Raw genomic sequence first — 17,595 nt, forward strand, 5'->3', positions numbered from 1 at the left:
TTGTGGCTGGAGTTAAACGATTTCACTACTATCTCTGTGGTCGCTCCTTTACTTTAATTACCGACCATAAACCTCTTTTAGGCATTTTGGCGGGAAACAAACAAACTCCCGCCTTTCTCTCCCCTCGCATGACTCGATGGGCTATTTTCCTTGCCGCTTACAATTATACTTTAATCCACAGGGGGGGGGGAAAGATATAGGGAATGCCGATGCATTAAGCAGGTGCCCCCAAACAGAATTGGTCAGTGATCCTGCCCCTGCCTCAAGCATTTTATTAATTGAAACTAGTAAACAAAATTTATTAACAGCGACAGAAATAGCCAATCAGACACAAGTAGACCCAATTTTAAAATATATTAAACAATGGATATTAAAAGGATGGCCAAATGAACAGCAATCAAATCAATTTCAACCCTTTAAGAATAGACAGCTTGAATTAAATGTGTTAAAAGATTGTATATTATGGGGAGACAGGGTTGTTATTCCAAAATCCTTACAGAAGCAAGCATTGCAGTTATTGCATATAGGTCACCCAGGAATAGTCAAAATGAAAACTATTGCCAGAAGTCATTTATGGTGGCCGGGGTTGGACAGGGACATAGAGTCATGGGTTGGTGGTTGTGCACCCTGCCAGAGAACAAGACCCAACCCACCAAAAGCCACACCATCAGAGTGGCCAACACCAAGAGGGCCCTGGTCCAGAATACATATTGACTTTGCGGGACCAATCAGGGGCCAATCCTTTTTACTAGTTGTAGATGCATACTCCAAATGGCTGGAAATTGAACTCATGGCATCTACAACTACTAGCGCAACCATAAAGGCACTAAGGAAAATGTTTGCCACACATGGCATCCCAGACATTTTGGTCTCTGACAACGGGCCTCAGTTAATAGCCCGTCAAATGGAACTATTTCTTGCAGACCAGGGCATAAAACATGTGCTCACCCCACCTCATTTTCCCCAAGCGAATGGGCAAGCAGAACGAATGGTTAGAACCACAAAGGAAGCATTAAACAAAGCACCATTAGGAGATTGGCAACAACAAATCGATGAATTCCTAACCATTCAGCACATTACGTCATCAGCGTCCACGAACAAAAGCCTGGCAGAACTTTTAATGGGCAGAAACCTCCGCTCTAAATTAGACAGAATTCACCCAAATTACCAAAATGACCAAAAAGAAGTTAAATTACAAAGTGAGAGACAGTTTAACATTGGGGATTTAATTTATGCTAAAGACTATGATTCAAATGATAAATGGAAAGAAGGAATGATATTAGAAAAAACCGGGTTAAAAACATATATCATAATATTAACAGATGGGCGCAGTTGGCATCGGCATGTCGATCAACTACGCAAAAGAATTAAAACTAACTCAGACATTTTGCCTACTGTAGAAAAACCAATAGAGGACTTACCAGAACCACTTCGTGACTCCAGCGATGGCTGCCTGTTGCCCCTGGCGGCCGGCGAAGATCAAAATGCATCATCGCAACCAGGCCCGTCAGAGACTAGCCTTAGCGGAGCAACGGAGCCGGCCGTCCAGGCAAGCAGCTCCCAGCAAAATGAACTGCGCAGGTCCCAGAGATCTATAAAGCCGCCAATCCGCTTACAGGACTATGTGACGTGGATTAACACGTAATCATGGTCTCATCCAAAGAGGGAGGGGTGTTGTGTTTGTTTAAAAATATTCACAGAAAATCTGTGATTGGTTAAGACGCGTCTATTTAGAAAATAGCCGCGAAGGTTAAATTGTTGTCAGTTAAGAAAAGCCCGCCGTTTTAAGAGAGTATAAATAGGGCAACGGATTAGCCGTTGCCCTCATTCGGAAAACTGCTGTTCCAGTGCTTGTATTTTGCCTCGTTATGAATAAACCAGTTCTGATTAAACTACCGGAGTCCTGACTTTTCAATATTGAATCTAATAACAGCAGCGAGACTCTTGATTGCCCAATATTGGAAGAAGGAAGAGTTACCCACAATTCAAGAATGGACAATAAAGGTCACGAATCTAGCAGAGATGGCGAAGATATCGGCCTATATGAAGGATCACTCGAATGAGAAATACATATTGGACTGGAAAAAATGGATTGATTATATTCAAATTAAATATCATTCTAAAAAATTTCAAATAGCTTATGAATAGTTTAGGATTCTTATTAGTATAAAGAGCCTAAATGGATTTGGGTGTGAAGGTAGTAGAGTTGGGGAGGATAACAGATAACATAGAATTTAAGTATGTATGATTTTGATATTAAGGGAATTGATAATCTGATTTCACTCTGGGAAGTTCGAGAAGCGGGGGAGGTTGGGGGGGTAGGGCGAGAGGGAGGGAAAGAGATTAGTGTAACTGTTATGGGGGGAAACTTTTATTTATGTTTTTTCCTTTGACTTATTTTATGTTTCTTATATAACTATGATTTGTAATATGAGAAATAATGTCTGCAAAGTTTCCTAATATTTCAGTTTGTATAACTTTGAAAAAACTAATAAAACTTATATAAACATAAAAAAATAAAAAATAAAAAATAAAAAAATAGAATTTGCTGTGATATTTTAGAGGGCTTATTCCTTCAGTTGAAAAATAACTTGGACTTTAAGAGTCAAATCTCACCCATATTTATGTGGAGGTTTGCCAATGAACCAACAGAACTATTCCTGTGGCAGGAGGCATTAAAGGAAGGCTGGGAGAAAACTGCATATCGGAGGGGGGCGGCATACAAATCTAAATAATAAATAAATAAATAAATAAATAAATAAATGAATGAATGAATGAATGAATGAATGAATGAATGAATAAAATCTCTTTTATGATTTAAATGGGAACAGTTTTGCAATGAATAGCATCTTTCCTTTAGGGCAGCCCCGAGGGGTGCAACTTCCTTCGAGATCTGGGCCACCCCTGGCATGAACATCTACAAAACCGAAGATCTCATGACAAAATCAACAAAACCGACAAAATCGAAGGTCTCCGACTATAACTCAAAATGGCCGCTGGACTATACCATGAACTTCAGTGCCACCATGGATGCACCAAGCGACCAAGTTGACAACGAAAAGGTAAGGATAGAAATGTAACCTAAAGGTTGCTTCTCAGCTCCAACAGATCCTGGGGTTTGTAGGCCTCATTTTAGACCTACCAATGGATTTCCTGAACAAAACATCATGAATAAATCAGCAGAATGATTTACCTGCAGAAGTCCTAGGTGGACAACCATTTGTCTGAAATGTTATAGGCTCTTGAGCAAGGGGACTGGCTGGTTGGACTAGAAGACCTCCAAGGTCCCTTCCAACCCTGTTATTCATCATCCTAAATACCACAATAAGCCTGGTTTATGAAATTCAGATATTGACAAAGTGCTTAAACCTGCCACCTCCCAAAAAAGGATTAATTTGGTAGGTTCTCAATCTTCCCTCCTTTGGAGGAGTCATGTCAAGATACAACGGGAGAATTGTTTTAAAAGCTGAGTGAGATAAAAATGCAGAGCAAGGTTTTTAGAGCTGTGGAGGTGCAGTGATTAGAAAGAAAGAATTGCAGTTCAGACTGCTGATTGCCAGCAGTTTGATCCTCACCAGTTCAAGGTTGACTCAGCCTTTCATCCTTCCGAGGTCGGTAAAACGAGGACCCAGATTGTAGGGAGCAATAGGTTGACTCTGTAAATTGCGTAGAGAGGGCTGTAAAATCCTGTGGAACGGTATATAAGTCTAAATGCTATTGCTATCTATCCATCACAAAGCAAATTAGAAATTTCCCAATTCAATGTTCCATTGGGCAGAGGAGCCCTGATGAATTATAAAGTTGAAAACAGAGGTGTGTTAGAGAGGGAGGATTTTAAGGGGTGCCACCCGCACTATTCTTAAATTGACTTAAATTTACTGTTTGATACTTATATTGCAGATCAGGGTTTCGTACTATCAAGGTAATGGCAAGATCCCCATGGCCAAAGCGATTCTGCATATTACCTGCATAGGTAAGCTGGCAGGGATGCTGAGGTGTTGCAGCGGTGTTTCATGGCCCCAAAATTGGGTATCTGGGGATGAAGGCTATAACTCTGGATCGGTGAACCCTGCTCTGATCAGACTGGGATCGAGCAGGGAAAAAGCAAAAGCAGAAAACTAATAACAATTCCGTAAGCTATTGAAGACCCACCTATGTCGTCAGGCATGGGGAAATTAAAATACCCCATGGCTTATATTGTTTATATATGGTATGATTGTGTTGCATAGTTTTAATAATGGGTTTTTAGATGTCTTTTAATATATTGGATTTGTTACATTGTTGTTTTTGTTATGAGCCGCTCCGAGTCTCCGGAGAGGGGTGGCATACAAATCTAAACAACAACAACAACAACAACAATAATAATAATAATTAACATGGCCTGAAATACATTTGTCTCACAGAAAAATGAGACTGGGGTCAGTGTTCCCTCTAATTTTTTGGGGGGGTGGGCAGAAAAGTATAGTGTCTGAGCGGCAGTCCCTTCGGGACTGGGCGGCACAGAAATAATAAATAAATAAATAAATAAATAAATAAACAAACAAAAAATCCACCCTGTTTTGCCTCAGAGAATTTCAAAATAAAATACTGTACTGTGTGTCTATAACAGTGAGCTCATAATAGGGCAACTCTATCAATATCAAATTGCCACTTAAATAGTTGAGCTAGTTTCAAACTAGATTTTGATTTTCTTTCTCTCTTCCTTACTCCCATTCTCTTTCTTTCTCTTTTCCTTTCTCTCTTTTTTCTATCTGTTTCTCTCTCTTCCTCTCTCTCTCCTTCCCTCTCACTCTTTCCCTCTCGGCTTCTGGGCAGGTTTGGAAAACTCTGAGTTGATGATGATTTTTAAGTGAGCGATTGCTCACTGCTCAGCTTAGAGGGAACTATGACTGGGGTGCAAGCAGAGGTTTTGGATGAGAATAATGAACAGTTTCTTTATTTTAAATACCACTCCCTTGTTTTCTTCCTGCAGAAATATCCTTGGATGCTGATATAAACCGTTCGGGAACGGTGACCAAAGGAAGGAAGCAAAAGGTTAAAATAAGATTTTTAGTTGGAGCAGATTGACGGGGATGAAAATATTTCTAACATAATGCAGAGAGGTTGGAAAGCGGATGACTTTGTGGGCTGTTTCTCTTTCTGACAGGGGAGGGTGGGACACCTGTCTGGGGTGGTGCTATAATATATTTATTTATTTTATTGATTTGATTTCTATGCCACCCTTCTCCTGAGACTCAGAGCGGCTTACAACATATTAGAAATCTACATAAAATCGCGTTCTAAAAATCCCACAGTTAAAAACTCACGAGTAATGAACTCACTCGGCTAATTACAATCATCTAAGCATTATGAATAAATACATAATAAACAAAATTGTAGCTTGATCACTTGGTAAGCAGATGCTGCTTTTCACAAGAACTCCTGAGACCACAGATTGGTCTTCTGGCAGCTTCTGGAGAGGAAGGTGGCTATTTTTCATGGCCTCCACAAAGAGGAGGAGGAACAGATCCCCAACTTTGCTGATGTCCATCCTGACATGGCTTCCCATCCCTGCAGGACCAGTGGAAGTGGGGGTCGGATGGAAAAGGCGCCATTCTCTTGGTGAACTGTGACCGAGACAACTGTACAGCCAAAGAGGAAGACAACAAGGACAAGCTGACCTCCCTGCAAGGTAGGCGAGAGGAGCACCCATTGTTAAGGGCAGTTTTTTTCATTCTCAAAAACTTTTAAGAGGTGTAGACTTCAACATCCACAATCTGTAAAGCAGTGTTGTTGTAATGGGAGGACACGGGGCTGAAGTACAGAGAGTCCTCAGATGATGACCGGTGGCAATTATTCTGATCACAGAATGGGTGCTTGATGGTCCATATAATACTCCAAGGTTATCATAAATGGTCATGCCATGCACCTGTGGTCATGTACAAAATAGTGAATAGTTAAGGTCATCAGTTGAACTAAAGCCGAATTGTGGTTAATGAAAGCATGAGGACAGAAGTCAAGAATTTCTGGCTCAAATGGAATTGAATTGAATTGTTTCTCCTTTTAGACCTTGAAGACATGTCCCGTATGATCCTGACAACTCAGGGACCTAATGAAGTTTTTGCAAAGTACCAGCTGACTCTCCGCATCTCAAAAGCTGATAGTGACAAAGTGGGGGTCTTCTACATTTATGGTAAGTGTTGAAGACTAGCAGGCCGTTGGGCTTTAGGACTCCAGGCCGAAGGTAAATGAAACAAAGACACAAAGGAGAATGCTTATTCTAGATTCTTTAAGCAACCATGGTGTCCAGTCTTCCTTTTTATGCTCTTCACCTAGAGAAAACAAGGAAGTATTTTCGAGTGGATCAAGTTGATACCTATCTTCCTTGCCATGCATCAAAGAGGAAGTCCATAATTTTGTTATGACAAATCAAATGTTTGACCAGCTCTCTGGTCACCAAGGATAGCCAACCACAAGTTCCTTTGGATCTCAAAGGGTTAATGTGTTTGGGTTTAATTATGCATATTACCCTAAAACTGACAGATTTGGATAAAGGTGTGTATGTTTGCTTTCAAGAAACAAAGAAATGAATAATACAAGATTGAGTTTTGATTCACAGACAAGAAGGGGCAGAGATATTCCCAACACATTCTAGGATCTGGAAAGATCTCCTACCATGTGAAACGGATCCCTGGTCAAGTGGAGAGCGTTTTCTACGTGGAAGGGCTGCAATTTCCTGACATTGACTTCTCAGGGCTTGTCACTTTCCAAGCTTCACTCCTGGAGCCCACTAAGAAGGTATGGAGAACATCAAAGAGAACATGGGGAAGAGGGAGAAAGAAGAACCTTCGACAGGGAAATGGAGAAAGCATTTGGAAGGCTTTTTCAATCATCATCATAGGACCTCTCTCTAGGATTCTCTCTTTACTTTTTCTTCATTTATCAACTATTCAAGGGAAGCCAGGTCAGGAAACAACCCCCACCCTACCCGCAAAAAAACCCCTGTGGAAATTCTATTTTAGTATTGTAGAAAGTACGGTGAACAGAATCTTGAAACCTTAAATTTCCTTTAGTAAAGAAGAGAATGTTGTTCTTAAGCTTAGCTTTGTACTCCTAAATCTTGTAACTTTTAAATGTTTAGATGCATCGTTCAGGGATTCAATGTATATCTTGGTCCTTGTCTCCTGTATTTTCCTGCTTCAGGGGGTCCCAGAAACTTCAATTTTCAGGGATACATTGATCTTCCGTGTTGCTCCATGGATTATGACCCCAAACACCTTGCAGCCAGTTTCTGTTTACGTCTGCAGGTAAGGAATCATGGACCAATATATATGCATGAAGCTTTTTATATATCCACCAATAAGGTTGGTAAACACCAGAACCTTTATTTTATCCCTCTTATTTTTTTATTCTAATCACCACCTGTTCTTCTGAATGTACAGTGTCTATGGTAATGATGATTTTGTGGAACATATAAGGAAGCTTGCCACAAAAGCTGGATGCAAATTTATTATCTGCCCGAAAGAGGAAAATCTCAATGACAGATGGATCCAGGTAGGTCACAGACCAGAAGCTGTTTGGGTCAGTAAACAGTAAACAGCCCAACCAAATAAATTAAGACTGCCCCACCCACCCACACAGACATATAGGCAGGTCACCAGAATATAAATGGAGAGCAAACAGCACTCCATATTGGCACTGATGATGTTACCTGGTTTGGGTAATGAAACGTCTGCAGGAAAACAAGCAAGCTCAGAGAGCACCCAGGACCCCCAAAACATTTTTTAAAAAGAAATAATTTCAGTAGAGAAATTGGACTGTTTTGTCTTGGGTTTCCACAGACTGAAATCCAAACATAAGTTTCTATAATCTGTTGCACAACATAAAGAGGTGACCTTGACACCTTTTAAATTTTATTTCAACTTTTCTGTCAATTTAGGATGAAATGGAGTTTGGGTACATCCAGGCTCCCCACAAAACATTTCCGGTTGTCTTTGACTCCCCAAGAAACAGAGAACTGAACTATTTCCCCTTTAAGGAGGTTTTGGTAAGTTGTATTCCACCCTGCCCTGCTCCCCCATGCTTTGATTTTGGCTGTTGAAAAATCACAGCTCTGCATTTTATCCTCAAAACCTAATTCATAAAAACGTCAAAATTCATGGTTGCCTTACTGATACTCCCATCATCAAAGATGAGACTGATGGGTCAGAAGGACTGGAGCAAGTTTTCTAAGCATTTGTCTAACTCAAATACAGCATGGATAAAAAAGAGGATTGAATAAGATGTGTTTGACACAACTGTTTGTTTTCCCATCAAGGGTCCAGATTTCGGGTATGTAAAACGGGAGCCATCCTTTGAAGGATATATTAGCAGTAGTAGCCTGGACTCATTTGGGAATCTTGAAGTCAGCCCTCCGGTGAATGTCAAAGGCAAGGAATATCCCCTTGGGCGCATCCTAATAGGGTCCTTGTCTCCTGGGTAAGTGTTGACAGGAGAGCAAAAGAACATTCCCACGTACCTGTGGTTTAAACTCAAAATTGTCTGTAGGGGTTCCTCTTCCCATATGGAAGTTCTGGAGAAGTTTGCCCTAGCAACCACACAGAATTGTATATTTCTCCATGTTAATGAGGTTCTAGCAGGGGAGCGCAGCTATCGTATACCCTTGACCAAAGATCGGTACACTCGTTCTATCTGGGAAGGTCGTCCTCTTCCACCGAGTGTGAGGGAGGAAGGGGACACCCCTCTAGCCAGCAAGATCAGCCGAATCAACCGTGGTGATCAATGGAGTGACAGATGTTTATTTATTTATTTATTTTATTTATTTTGTCCAATACACAATGAGAGTTTTAGTGGGTATGTATATATAACTATATCTACAGCAGCACGAAGCTTACAACTTCAGCCTGATGATGTTGAATGTGATTTCACTAAAACGCAGGACCATTTCAAGGCAGTTAATTTATTCATAGCCGACAACTTGATACATACATACATACATACATACATACATACATACATACATACATATTCGTAGATTTTCACGGGTATATGTATGTAGATTGCCCCGTGTAATATTTTGAGTGTCTATGCGACGTTTCGGTGAAATCACATTCACCATCATCAGGCTGAAGTTTCAAGCTTCGTGCTGTTGTAAATATGGAATGTTTGCAACTGCCATTTCTTCCTTATATATAGTGTTAGGGGTGGAGATTTGGTTTGAATGTAGCAAATAGATTGGGTGACTATGTTTTAGTTATCTGATTGGTTGGTGGAATCATAATTACTTGAAGGATTGACATGGTGATTATTATGAAGTGTTTTTTTGTTTAAGGCTGGTTTCCAAATCTCTGGTAGGCGGGACGTGTCATCCCTTTTATTCATGCAGAGGGGGTGTTTCTCAATCTCTATAGCTTCTAAAGTAATTCTTCTATATAAATTTTCTGTTTTGGAAAGTAATTTAGTTTTTTCAAAGTCAATTTCGTGCCCTGTTTTTTTAATGTGCTGGACAAGGGAGGAAGTCTTTTCTTCTTTTTTAACTGCATTCTTATGTTCTGCAATGCGTGCACTTACTCTTCGATTGGTTTGTCCAATGTATGTGGCTGCACATGTTTTGCAAGGGATTTCATAGATTCCTTGGTGTTCTGATTGGATTTTATCTTTTGGGTTCCTTAGGATATTTGATATTTTTTGGTTAGTGAAAAATGAAGTTTTGATGTTATGTTTGTGCAGAATTTTACTAATTTTGTCTGTGGTGCCCTTGATGTAAGGGAGGAGGGTGGTACCATTGTCCTGTTCTTGATCTTGATTTTTGGGGGGTGTCTCTTTTTTGATTAGGTTTGTGATTGTTTTCCTTTCGAATCCATTAGAAATTAATACATCTTTGAGTTTGTTCAATTCAGTTTTTAAGTGCTCATGGTCAGCTAGGCGTTTGGTTCTGGTGATGAGAGTTTTGGCCACTGAGGTGATCTGTGCAGGGTGGTGGTGGGAGTGTGCATTTAGATAACGGTTGGTATGGGTTTTCTTTTGGTAGATAGTGTGTCCTAGGGTGCCATTGGGTTTTTTATAGACCAGTACATCTAGAAAGGGAAGTTGATCATTGATTTCTGTTTCCATAGTAAATTGTATTTTGGGGTGTAGGTTATTGAGATGTGTGAGGAAATTGTCTAGTTTTTCCCTTCCATGTGGCCAAATTACAAAAGTATCATCAACATATCTCAGCCAAAGTTTAGGTTTGTGTTTGGATTGCTCTAATGCATTATTTTCAAAATATTCCATATAGAGGTTGGCGATGACAGGTGAGAGGGGTGATCCCATGGGGGCTCCCTCTATCTGTTTATATCTTTGTTCGTTATAGATGAAGTATGTATTAGTCAGGCAGTGGTTGGTTAGATCTAGGATATATTTGGGGGGCTTGTGTTTGTCCTGGATAGCTGTTAAGGCTTCTTTAATAGGTATTTGTGTGAAAAGGGATACGACGTCAAAACTCACAAGTAGGTATATATATACATATATACACATAATAAAATACATGATGAAGGTTATAGAGGAGATACTCATAGTAAAATATATCTATGAAAGAATATGAAAGAAGATATAGTAATAGAGCATATCAATGAAAGAATAGAAGAAGAGATATAGGAATAGAAGGAATGTGTAGGAGATATAGGAGAGCAATAGGACAGGGGACGGAAGGCACTCTAGTGCACTTGTACTCGCCCCTTACTGACCTCTTAGGAATCTGGATAGGTCAACCGTAGGTAATCTAAGGGTAAAGTGTTGGGGGTTTGAGGATGACACTATGGAGTCCGGTAATGAGTTCCACGCTTCGACACCTCAGTTACTGAAGTCATATTTTTTACCGCCAAGTTTGGAGCGGTTAATATTAAGTTTAAATCTGTTGTGTGCTCTTGTGTTGTTGTGGTTGAAGCTGAAGTAGTCGCCGATAGGCAAGACGTTGCAGCATATGATCTTGAGGACAATACTTAGATCTTGTTTAAGGCGTCTTAGTTCTAGGCTTTCTAGGACCAGGATTGAAAGTCTAGTCTCGTAGGGTATTCTATTTTGAGTGGAGGAACGAAGGACTCTTCTGGTGAAGTATCTTTGGACATTTTCAAGGTAATGTCTGAGATGCAATATGGGTTCCATAACTCTGGCCCTGGGCTCAGGCTGCTGCTACTTAATGCCAGGTCGGTGGTAAATAAAGCTCTCCTCATCCGGGATTTGATCCTGGATGAGGACGAGGCCGACCTGGCATGTGTAACTGAAACCTGGCTGGGCCCGGAGGGAGGAGTTCCTCTCTCTGAAATTTGCCCAGCCGGGTTTCAGAGATGGCATCAGCCACGACCTCAAGGAAGGGGGACAGGAGTGGCTATTATAGCCAGGAAGAGCCTTTGCCTGCATAGACTCATTGCTCCAGAGATTGCAGGATGTGAGTCCCTCCTAATGAAGTTGGACTTAGGGGTTCAGATGGGCTGGTTGCTCACGTACCTGCCTCCCAGCTGCATGTCAACAGCCCTGCCTGTGCTGCTCGAGGAGGTAGCTGGGTTGGCGGTGGGATTCCCCAGACTCATTGTCTTGGGGTATTTTAATCTACCGTCACTCGGTGAAACCTCTGGATTAGCACAGTAGTTCATGACCACAATGACAGCCATGGACCTGACTCAAGTAGTGCAGGGTCCAACTCACGAGGGCGGGCACGCACCCGACATGGTATTCCTCTCTGAGCAATTGAGTAATGGTCTGACATTAAGTGGCTTAGAAGTGTTGCCTTTGTCATGGTCAGACCATTTTCTATTGCGGCTTGACTTCCTGACTCCAATCCTTCCCCACAGGGAGACGGAACCGATTAGGCCATTCCACCCCAGACACCTGATGGACCCAAAGGGCTTTCAGAAGGCGCTTGGGGTTATTCCAGAGGCACTCAGCCACAGTTCGGCAGAGTCTCTTGCTGAGGCTTGGAACAAAGCTGCAGCGGAGGCTCTTGACCGGATTGCGCCATTGCGATCTCTCCGTGGCACTAGATCCCGTAGAGCTCCATGGTTCAATGGGGAGCTCCAAGAGTTGAAACGCCAGAAGAGACATCTAGAGAAGCGATGGAGGAAGAGTAAGTCCGAATCCGATCGAACACTTGTAAGAGCTTTTATTAAGACTTACAAAGTGGCGCTCAAAGCGGTAAGATGCGCGTATCATGTCACCTTGATTGCATGAGTGGAATCCCGCTCGGCCGCTCTGTTTAGGGTGACCCGTTCTCTCCTTAATCAAGGGGGAGTTGGGGAACCCTTACAGAGTAGTGCTGAGGATTTTAACACGTTTTTCGCTGATAAAATCGCTTGGATCCGGGTGGACCTCGACTCCAATTGGATAACAGAGTCAACTGACAACGAGTCAGTCAAGGTGACTGGGGCCCATACTTGTCCATCTGTCTGGGAAGAGTTTGATCTGGTGACACCTGATGAAGTGGACAAGGCCATTGGAGCTGTGAGTTCCGCCACCTGCTTACTGGATCCGTGTCCATCCTGGCTGGTCTCCGCCAGCAGGGAGGTGACATGGAGCTGGGTCCAGGAGATTTTCAACGCTTCTTTGAGGAGGGGGTTCTTTCCGGATCCCTACAAGGAGGCCCTTGTGCGCCCCCTCCTCAAGAGGCCTTCCCTGGACCCAGCCATTCTTAACAACTATCGGCCAGTCTCCAACCTTCCCTTTAGGAGGAAGGTTGTTGAGAAGGTGGTGGCACTCGAACTCCAATGGTCCTTGGAAGAAGCTGATTATCTAGGCCCTCAACAGTCAGGATTCATGCCTACCTACAGCACGGAAAATGCTTTGGTCGCATTGATGGATGATCTCTGGCGGGCCCGAGACAGGGGTTTATCCTCTGCCCTGGTGCTTCTTGACCTCTCAGCGGCTTTCGATACCATCGACAATGGTATCCTTCTGCACCGTCTGGAGGGGTTGGGAGTGGGAGGCACTGTTCTTCAGTGGTTCTCCTCCTACCTCTCCGGTCAGTCGCAGTCCGTGTTAGTGGGGGATCAGAGGTCGACTTCAAGGTTACTCCCTTGTCGGGTACCTCAGGGGTCGGTCCTCTCCCCCTTGTTATTTAATATCTACATGAAACCATTGGGTGAGATCATCCAGAGGCATGGAGTGAGGTATCATCAGTATGTCAACAAAGCAGTGGAAGTGATGTGCCAGTGCCTGGAGGCTGTTGGGGTCTGGATGGGTGTCAACAGACTAAAACTCAACCCGGATAAGACAGAGTGGCTGTGGGTTCTGCCTCCGAAGGACAATTCCATCTGTCCGTCCATAACCCTGGGGGGGAATTATTGACCCGCTCAGAGAGGGTCTGCAACTTGGGCGTCCTCCTCGATCCACAGCTCACATAAAAGAACAATTTTTCAGCTGTGGCGAGGGAGACGTTTGCCCAGGTTCGCCTGGTGCACCAGTTGCGGCCCTATCTGTTCTGGGACTCACTGCTCACAGTCACTCTTGCCCTCATCCCCTCGAGATTCGACTGCTGTAATGCTCTCTTGATGGGGCTACCTTTGAAAAGTGTTCGGAAACTTCAGATCGTGCAGAATGCAGCTGCGAGAGCAATCATGGGCTTCCCCACGTATGCCCATGTTACACCAACACTCCGCAGTCTGCATTGGTTGCCGATCAGTTTCCAGTCACAATTCAAAATGTTGGTTATGACCTATAAAGCCCTTCATGGCATCGGACCAGAATATCTCCGGGACCGCCTTCTGCCACACGAATCCCAGCGACCGATTAGGTCCCACAGAGTTGGCCTTCTCTGGGTTCCATCGACTAAACAATGTCATCTGGCGGGTCCCAGGGGAAGAACCTTCTCTGTGGTGGCCCCGACTCTCTGGAACCAGCTCCCCCCCAGAGATTAGAACTGCTCCCACCCTCCTTGCCTTCCGTAAACTCCTTAAAACTCACCTCTGCCGTCAGGCATGGGGAAACTGAGGCATTCCCCCCCCCTCCCCCGGGCCTATGCAATTTATGTATGGTATGTCTGTGAATATGTCTGGTTTAATAATTGAGTTTTTAAATGTTTTTTAAATCTATTAGATTTGTCATGAATTGTTTTATTGTATGCTGTGCACCACCCCGAGTCTACGGAGAGGGGCGGCATACAAATCTAATAAATAAATAAATAAATAAATAAAATAATAAACAGATGAGAAAGAAAAACAAACAAAATATTTAAAAAAGCAATAGTGGAGCAATTTTATTCTAGTTTGTATAATCAGGAAGAGGTAGAGGAAGGGAAAATTATCGACTGTTTAGAACAAATTAATCTACCAGCAATCTCTGAAGAAGATAGGGAAAGACTAAATGCAAATATTACAATAACAGAATTAAGATCAACCATGGGTAGACAGAAAAACAATAAATCTCTGGGCCCAGATGGAATTCCATTTGAACTATATAAGGCCTTACAAGATATTTTGGAATCAACTATGTTAGACTTATTTAATGATATTATGAAGGGAGGAAAGTTGCCAGAATCCTGGAAGCACGCTTATATAAGTCTAATACCTAAAAATGAAGTAGATAAACACCTAATCCAAAACTACAGACCAATCACTCTCCTGAATATGGATTATAAAATTCTAGCTGCAATCATAGCAGAAAGATTAAAACCTGTATTAAATCAAATTATTCATATAGACCAAAGCAGTTTTCTACCCCATAGACAGATTAGAAATAATACTAGAACCATACTAAATACAATTGAATATTACGATTTACACATGGAAAAACAAGTAGCCTTAATATTTGTAGATGCGGAGAAAGCCTTTGATAAAGTAATTTGGAAATACCTTATTTTACAATTTACAAAAATGAACTTTGGTGATAAATTAACAGGTTTAATTAGTGCAATACACAGCCATCAAAAAGCCAGGGTGATAGTTAATAGAGAATTGACGGAGGAAATAGAAATAAAGAAAGGTGTAAGACAAGGGTGCCCCTTAGCACCCTTAATTTTTATTACAGCTCTAGAATCACTATTAATTAATATAAGAAATAATCTAAATATAAAAGGCCTAAGAGTAAAAAAAGAAGAATTTAAACTTCAAGCTTACGCCGATTACATGGTTTTTATTTTGGGGAATCCATTAGTATCCGGCAAATTTCTATTAAAAGAGATTGAAGATTTTGGAACTGTTGCTGGATTAAAAATAAATAAAAATAAAACCAAAATAATAACTAAGAATATGACTTTTAAACAGAATTTAGAATTAGAGGACAAATTAGGCATTAATATTGTAAAAAAGGTGAAATGTTTAGGAATAACACTCTCTGCCAAATGTAGCACAGTATTTAAGGATAACTATGAGAATCTCCTACAAACAACTAAAACAAATTTGGACAAATGGTCAAAACTCCAACTATCCCTTTTAGGCAAGATTGCAGTAATAAAGATGAACATATTACCGAAAGTCCTTTTTCTTTTTCAAACGGTACCTATAAGGCTACCCAAAAATTTCTTTGACAAACTTAAAAAAATAACACATCAATTTATATGGAGTAAGAAAAAAGCGAGAATTAAATATAAAAATTTACAAGATCATAATATTAGAGGGGGGCATGGGAGTCCCAGACTGGAAATTGTATTATATAGCTGTCTCAATGTGTTGGGTAAAAGACTGGATAACTCTCAGAGGGAAGAGAATACTAGCAATAGAGGGCTTCAACCTTGAATTCGGATGGCACTTTTTCCTATTCGGGAATAAAAATAAATCCTATACCTATTTTAAACAACATCTCATAAGGAAAAGTTTAATAGAATCCTGGTTAAAAGTGCAAAAATCCCATTATTTACAAATTCCAAGATGTATGTCACCAAATGAAGCTATTATATACCCTAATATAATGAATATAGATAAAACAATAACATATGATCAAATATTAGATGAAAACAATATTTTAATCTCTAAACAAGACCTGCAACAAAAAGGGATTGATGTAGACTGGATTCAATACTACCAGATTAAGTCAAAATACAATGAGGATAGAAATAGATTGGGATTTCAAAAAAAAGGTATACTAGATAAAATTCTATTTGGACCAGATGAAAAGTTGATTTCCAAGATATATAAGTACTTATTACACCAAGAACTAGTGGAGGAAGAGGTAAAGGGCCCCATGATAGCATGGGGCCAAAACTTTGGTTATGCTATAAACCTGCAGGAGTGGGAGAAACTATGGACATCTAATTATAAAATAATGTCATCAGTTCCTTATAGAGAAAATATATATAAAATGTTCTATAGGTGGCACTTGCCACCCGCACGCTTAGCTAAGATGTACCCTAGACTCTCCCCGAAGTGCTGGAAATGCAAAGTGAAAATAGGTATATTATCACATGTGGTGGACGTGTCCATTAGTCAAGAAATTTTGGAAGAAAATTAAAGATATGATGGAAGAAATTACAGGGGAAAAGATACCATTAAAACCGGAACTCTTCCTTCTTGGAATAATTAGGCATAAAATTACAAAAAATGACAGACATTTGATTTTACATATAACGACTGCAGCAAGAATTATATACGCTCAAACTTGGGAACAGGAGACCGTTCTGACACTGCTTAATTTAATAACAAAGATATATGAGGTAGTAGAAATGACAAAGCTCACATATGAACTACAGGATAAAGATATCAAGGAATTTCACAATACTTGGGACAGGTGGTATGTCTGGATTACAAAATAAATAAATAAATAAATAAATAACAAAATAAAATAAAAATAACTAATAATAATAATAATAATTTATATAAAAAACTAAGAGAGAAAAATCAAACTGTTGTTAAAAGTAAATATCGTTGTTTCAAGGCACCATTATACCATGGAAAAATATAGAGGAAATGAAAGTAATCACATAGAAATGGATATTAATAAATTAACGAGATTTATGTGTATCAATAAATAAGGGAAAAAATGTTATAAATGAATAAACTGCAAAAACCAATTATCCTGCAATTTAGCAGGTACAACTACTAAATTCTGATACTAAAAACAACTCACATATAAAGCATAATGCTTTATTTTGTCTTGAGTGTATGTATGCATGTAATTATGTAATCTTATGTAATTTCTTTTTTCTTCTGTAAATGTCGTGTTGTTTCTTTTACTTTTCTTAATGTAAATAATTTATTTATTTTATTTATTTATTAATCAAATTTGTATGCCGCCCCTCTCCGTAAAATATTTAAGTATAAATTTGTCTTCTAAGACAATAACAATTAAAGAAGATAATTATATAGCGCTAATTTTAAAAATTCAAATGAAATTGGAAAAATGGTACAAGTTACCGATTTCCCTCATTGGAAGAATTTCAGCAATGAAATGTCCATTTTATCTAAAATCTTCTATTTGTTTTGAACAACTCCAATTACCCTGAAGAAAGATTTTTTCCAAAAACTAAATAGAATTATAATGAAATTTATATGGGTAGGAAAAAAAACCTAGAATTAAATTACAGTACTTACAAGATAACAAAAAACAGGGAGGATTTGGACTACCTGATTTTGAATTGTATTATTATGCATCGAGTATTGATTGGCTAAGAGAATGGATTAAACTTGAGAACAAAAGATTACTGCTGCTAGA

At 40.2% G+C, this 17,595-nt stretch overlaps 1 protein-coding gene across 1 annotated transcript in view; it reads left to right on the forward strand.

The window, feature by feature from the left end:
- The window catches only part of LOC139170770 (protein-arginine deiminase type-3-like), a 35,992-nt gene that overhangs the window by 11,386 nt on the left and 7,011 nt on the right, over positions 1-17,595 (forward strand). The window contains exons 3-12 of the mRNA XM_070758277.1: positions 2,861-3,062; positions 3,901-3,973; positions 4,973-5,034; positions 5,557-5,671; positions 6,047-6,172; positions 6,599-6,777; positions 7,183-7,286; positions 7,422-7,533; positions 7,919-8,026; positions 8,297-8,457. Coding sequence (XP_070614378.1) covers positions 2,861-3,062; positions 3,901-3,973; positions 4,973-5,034; positions 5,557-5,671; positions 6,047-6,172; positions 6,599-6,777; positions 7,183-7,286; positions 7,422-7,533; positions 7,919-8,026; positions 8,297-8,457 — 1,242 coding nt within the window. The remainder of the gene's footprint in view (positions 1-2,860; positions 3,063-3,900; positions 3,974-4,972; positions 5,035-5,556; positions 5,672-6,046; positions 6,173-6,598; positions 6,778-7,182; positions 7,287-7,421; positions 7,534-7,918; positions 8,027-8,296; positions 8,458-17,595) is intronic.

Source organism: Erythrolamprus reginae, chromosome 8, assembly GCF_031021105.1.
Source record: "Erythrolamprus reginae isolate rEryReg1 chromosome 8, rEryReg1.hap1, whole genome shotgun sequence".
NCBI classification, from domain to species: Eukaryota; Metazoa; Chordata; class Lepidosauria; order Squamata; family Dipsadidae; genus Erythrolamprus; species Erythrolamprus reginae.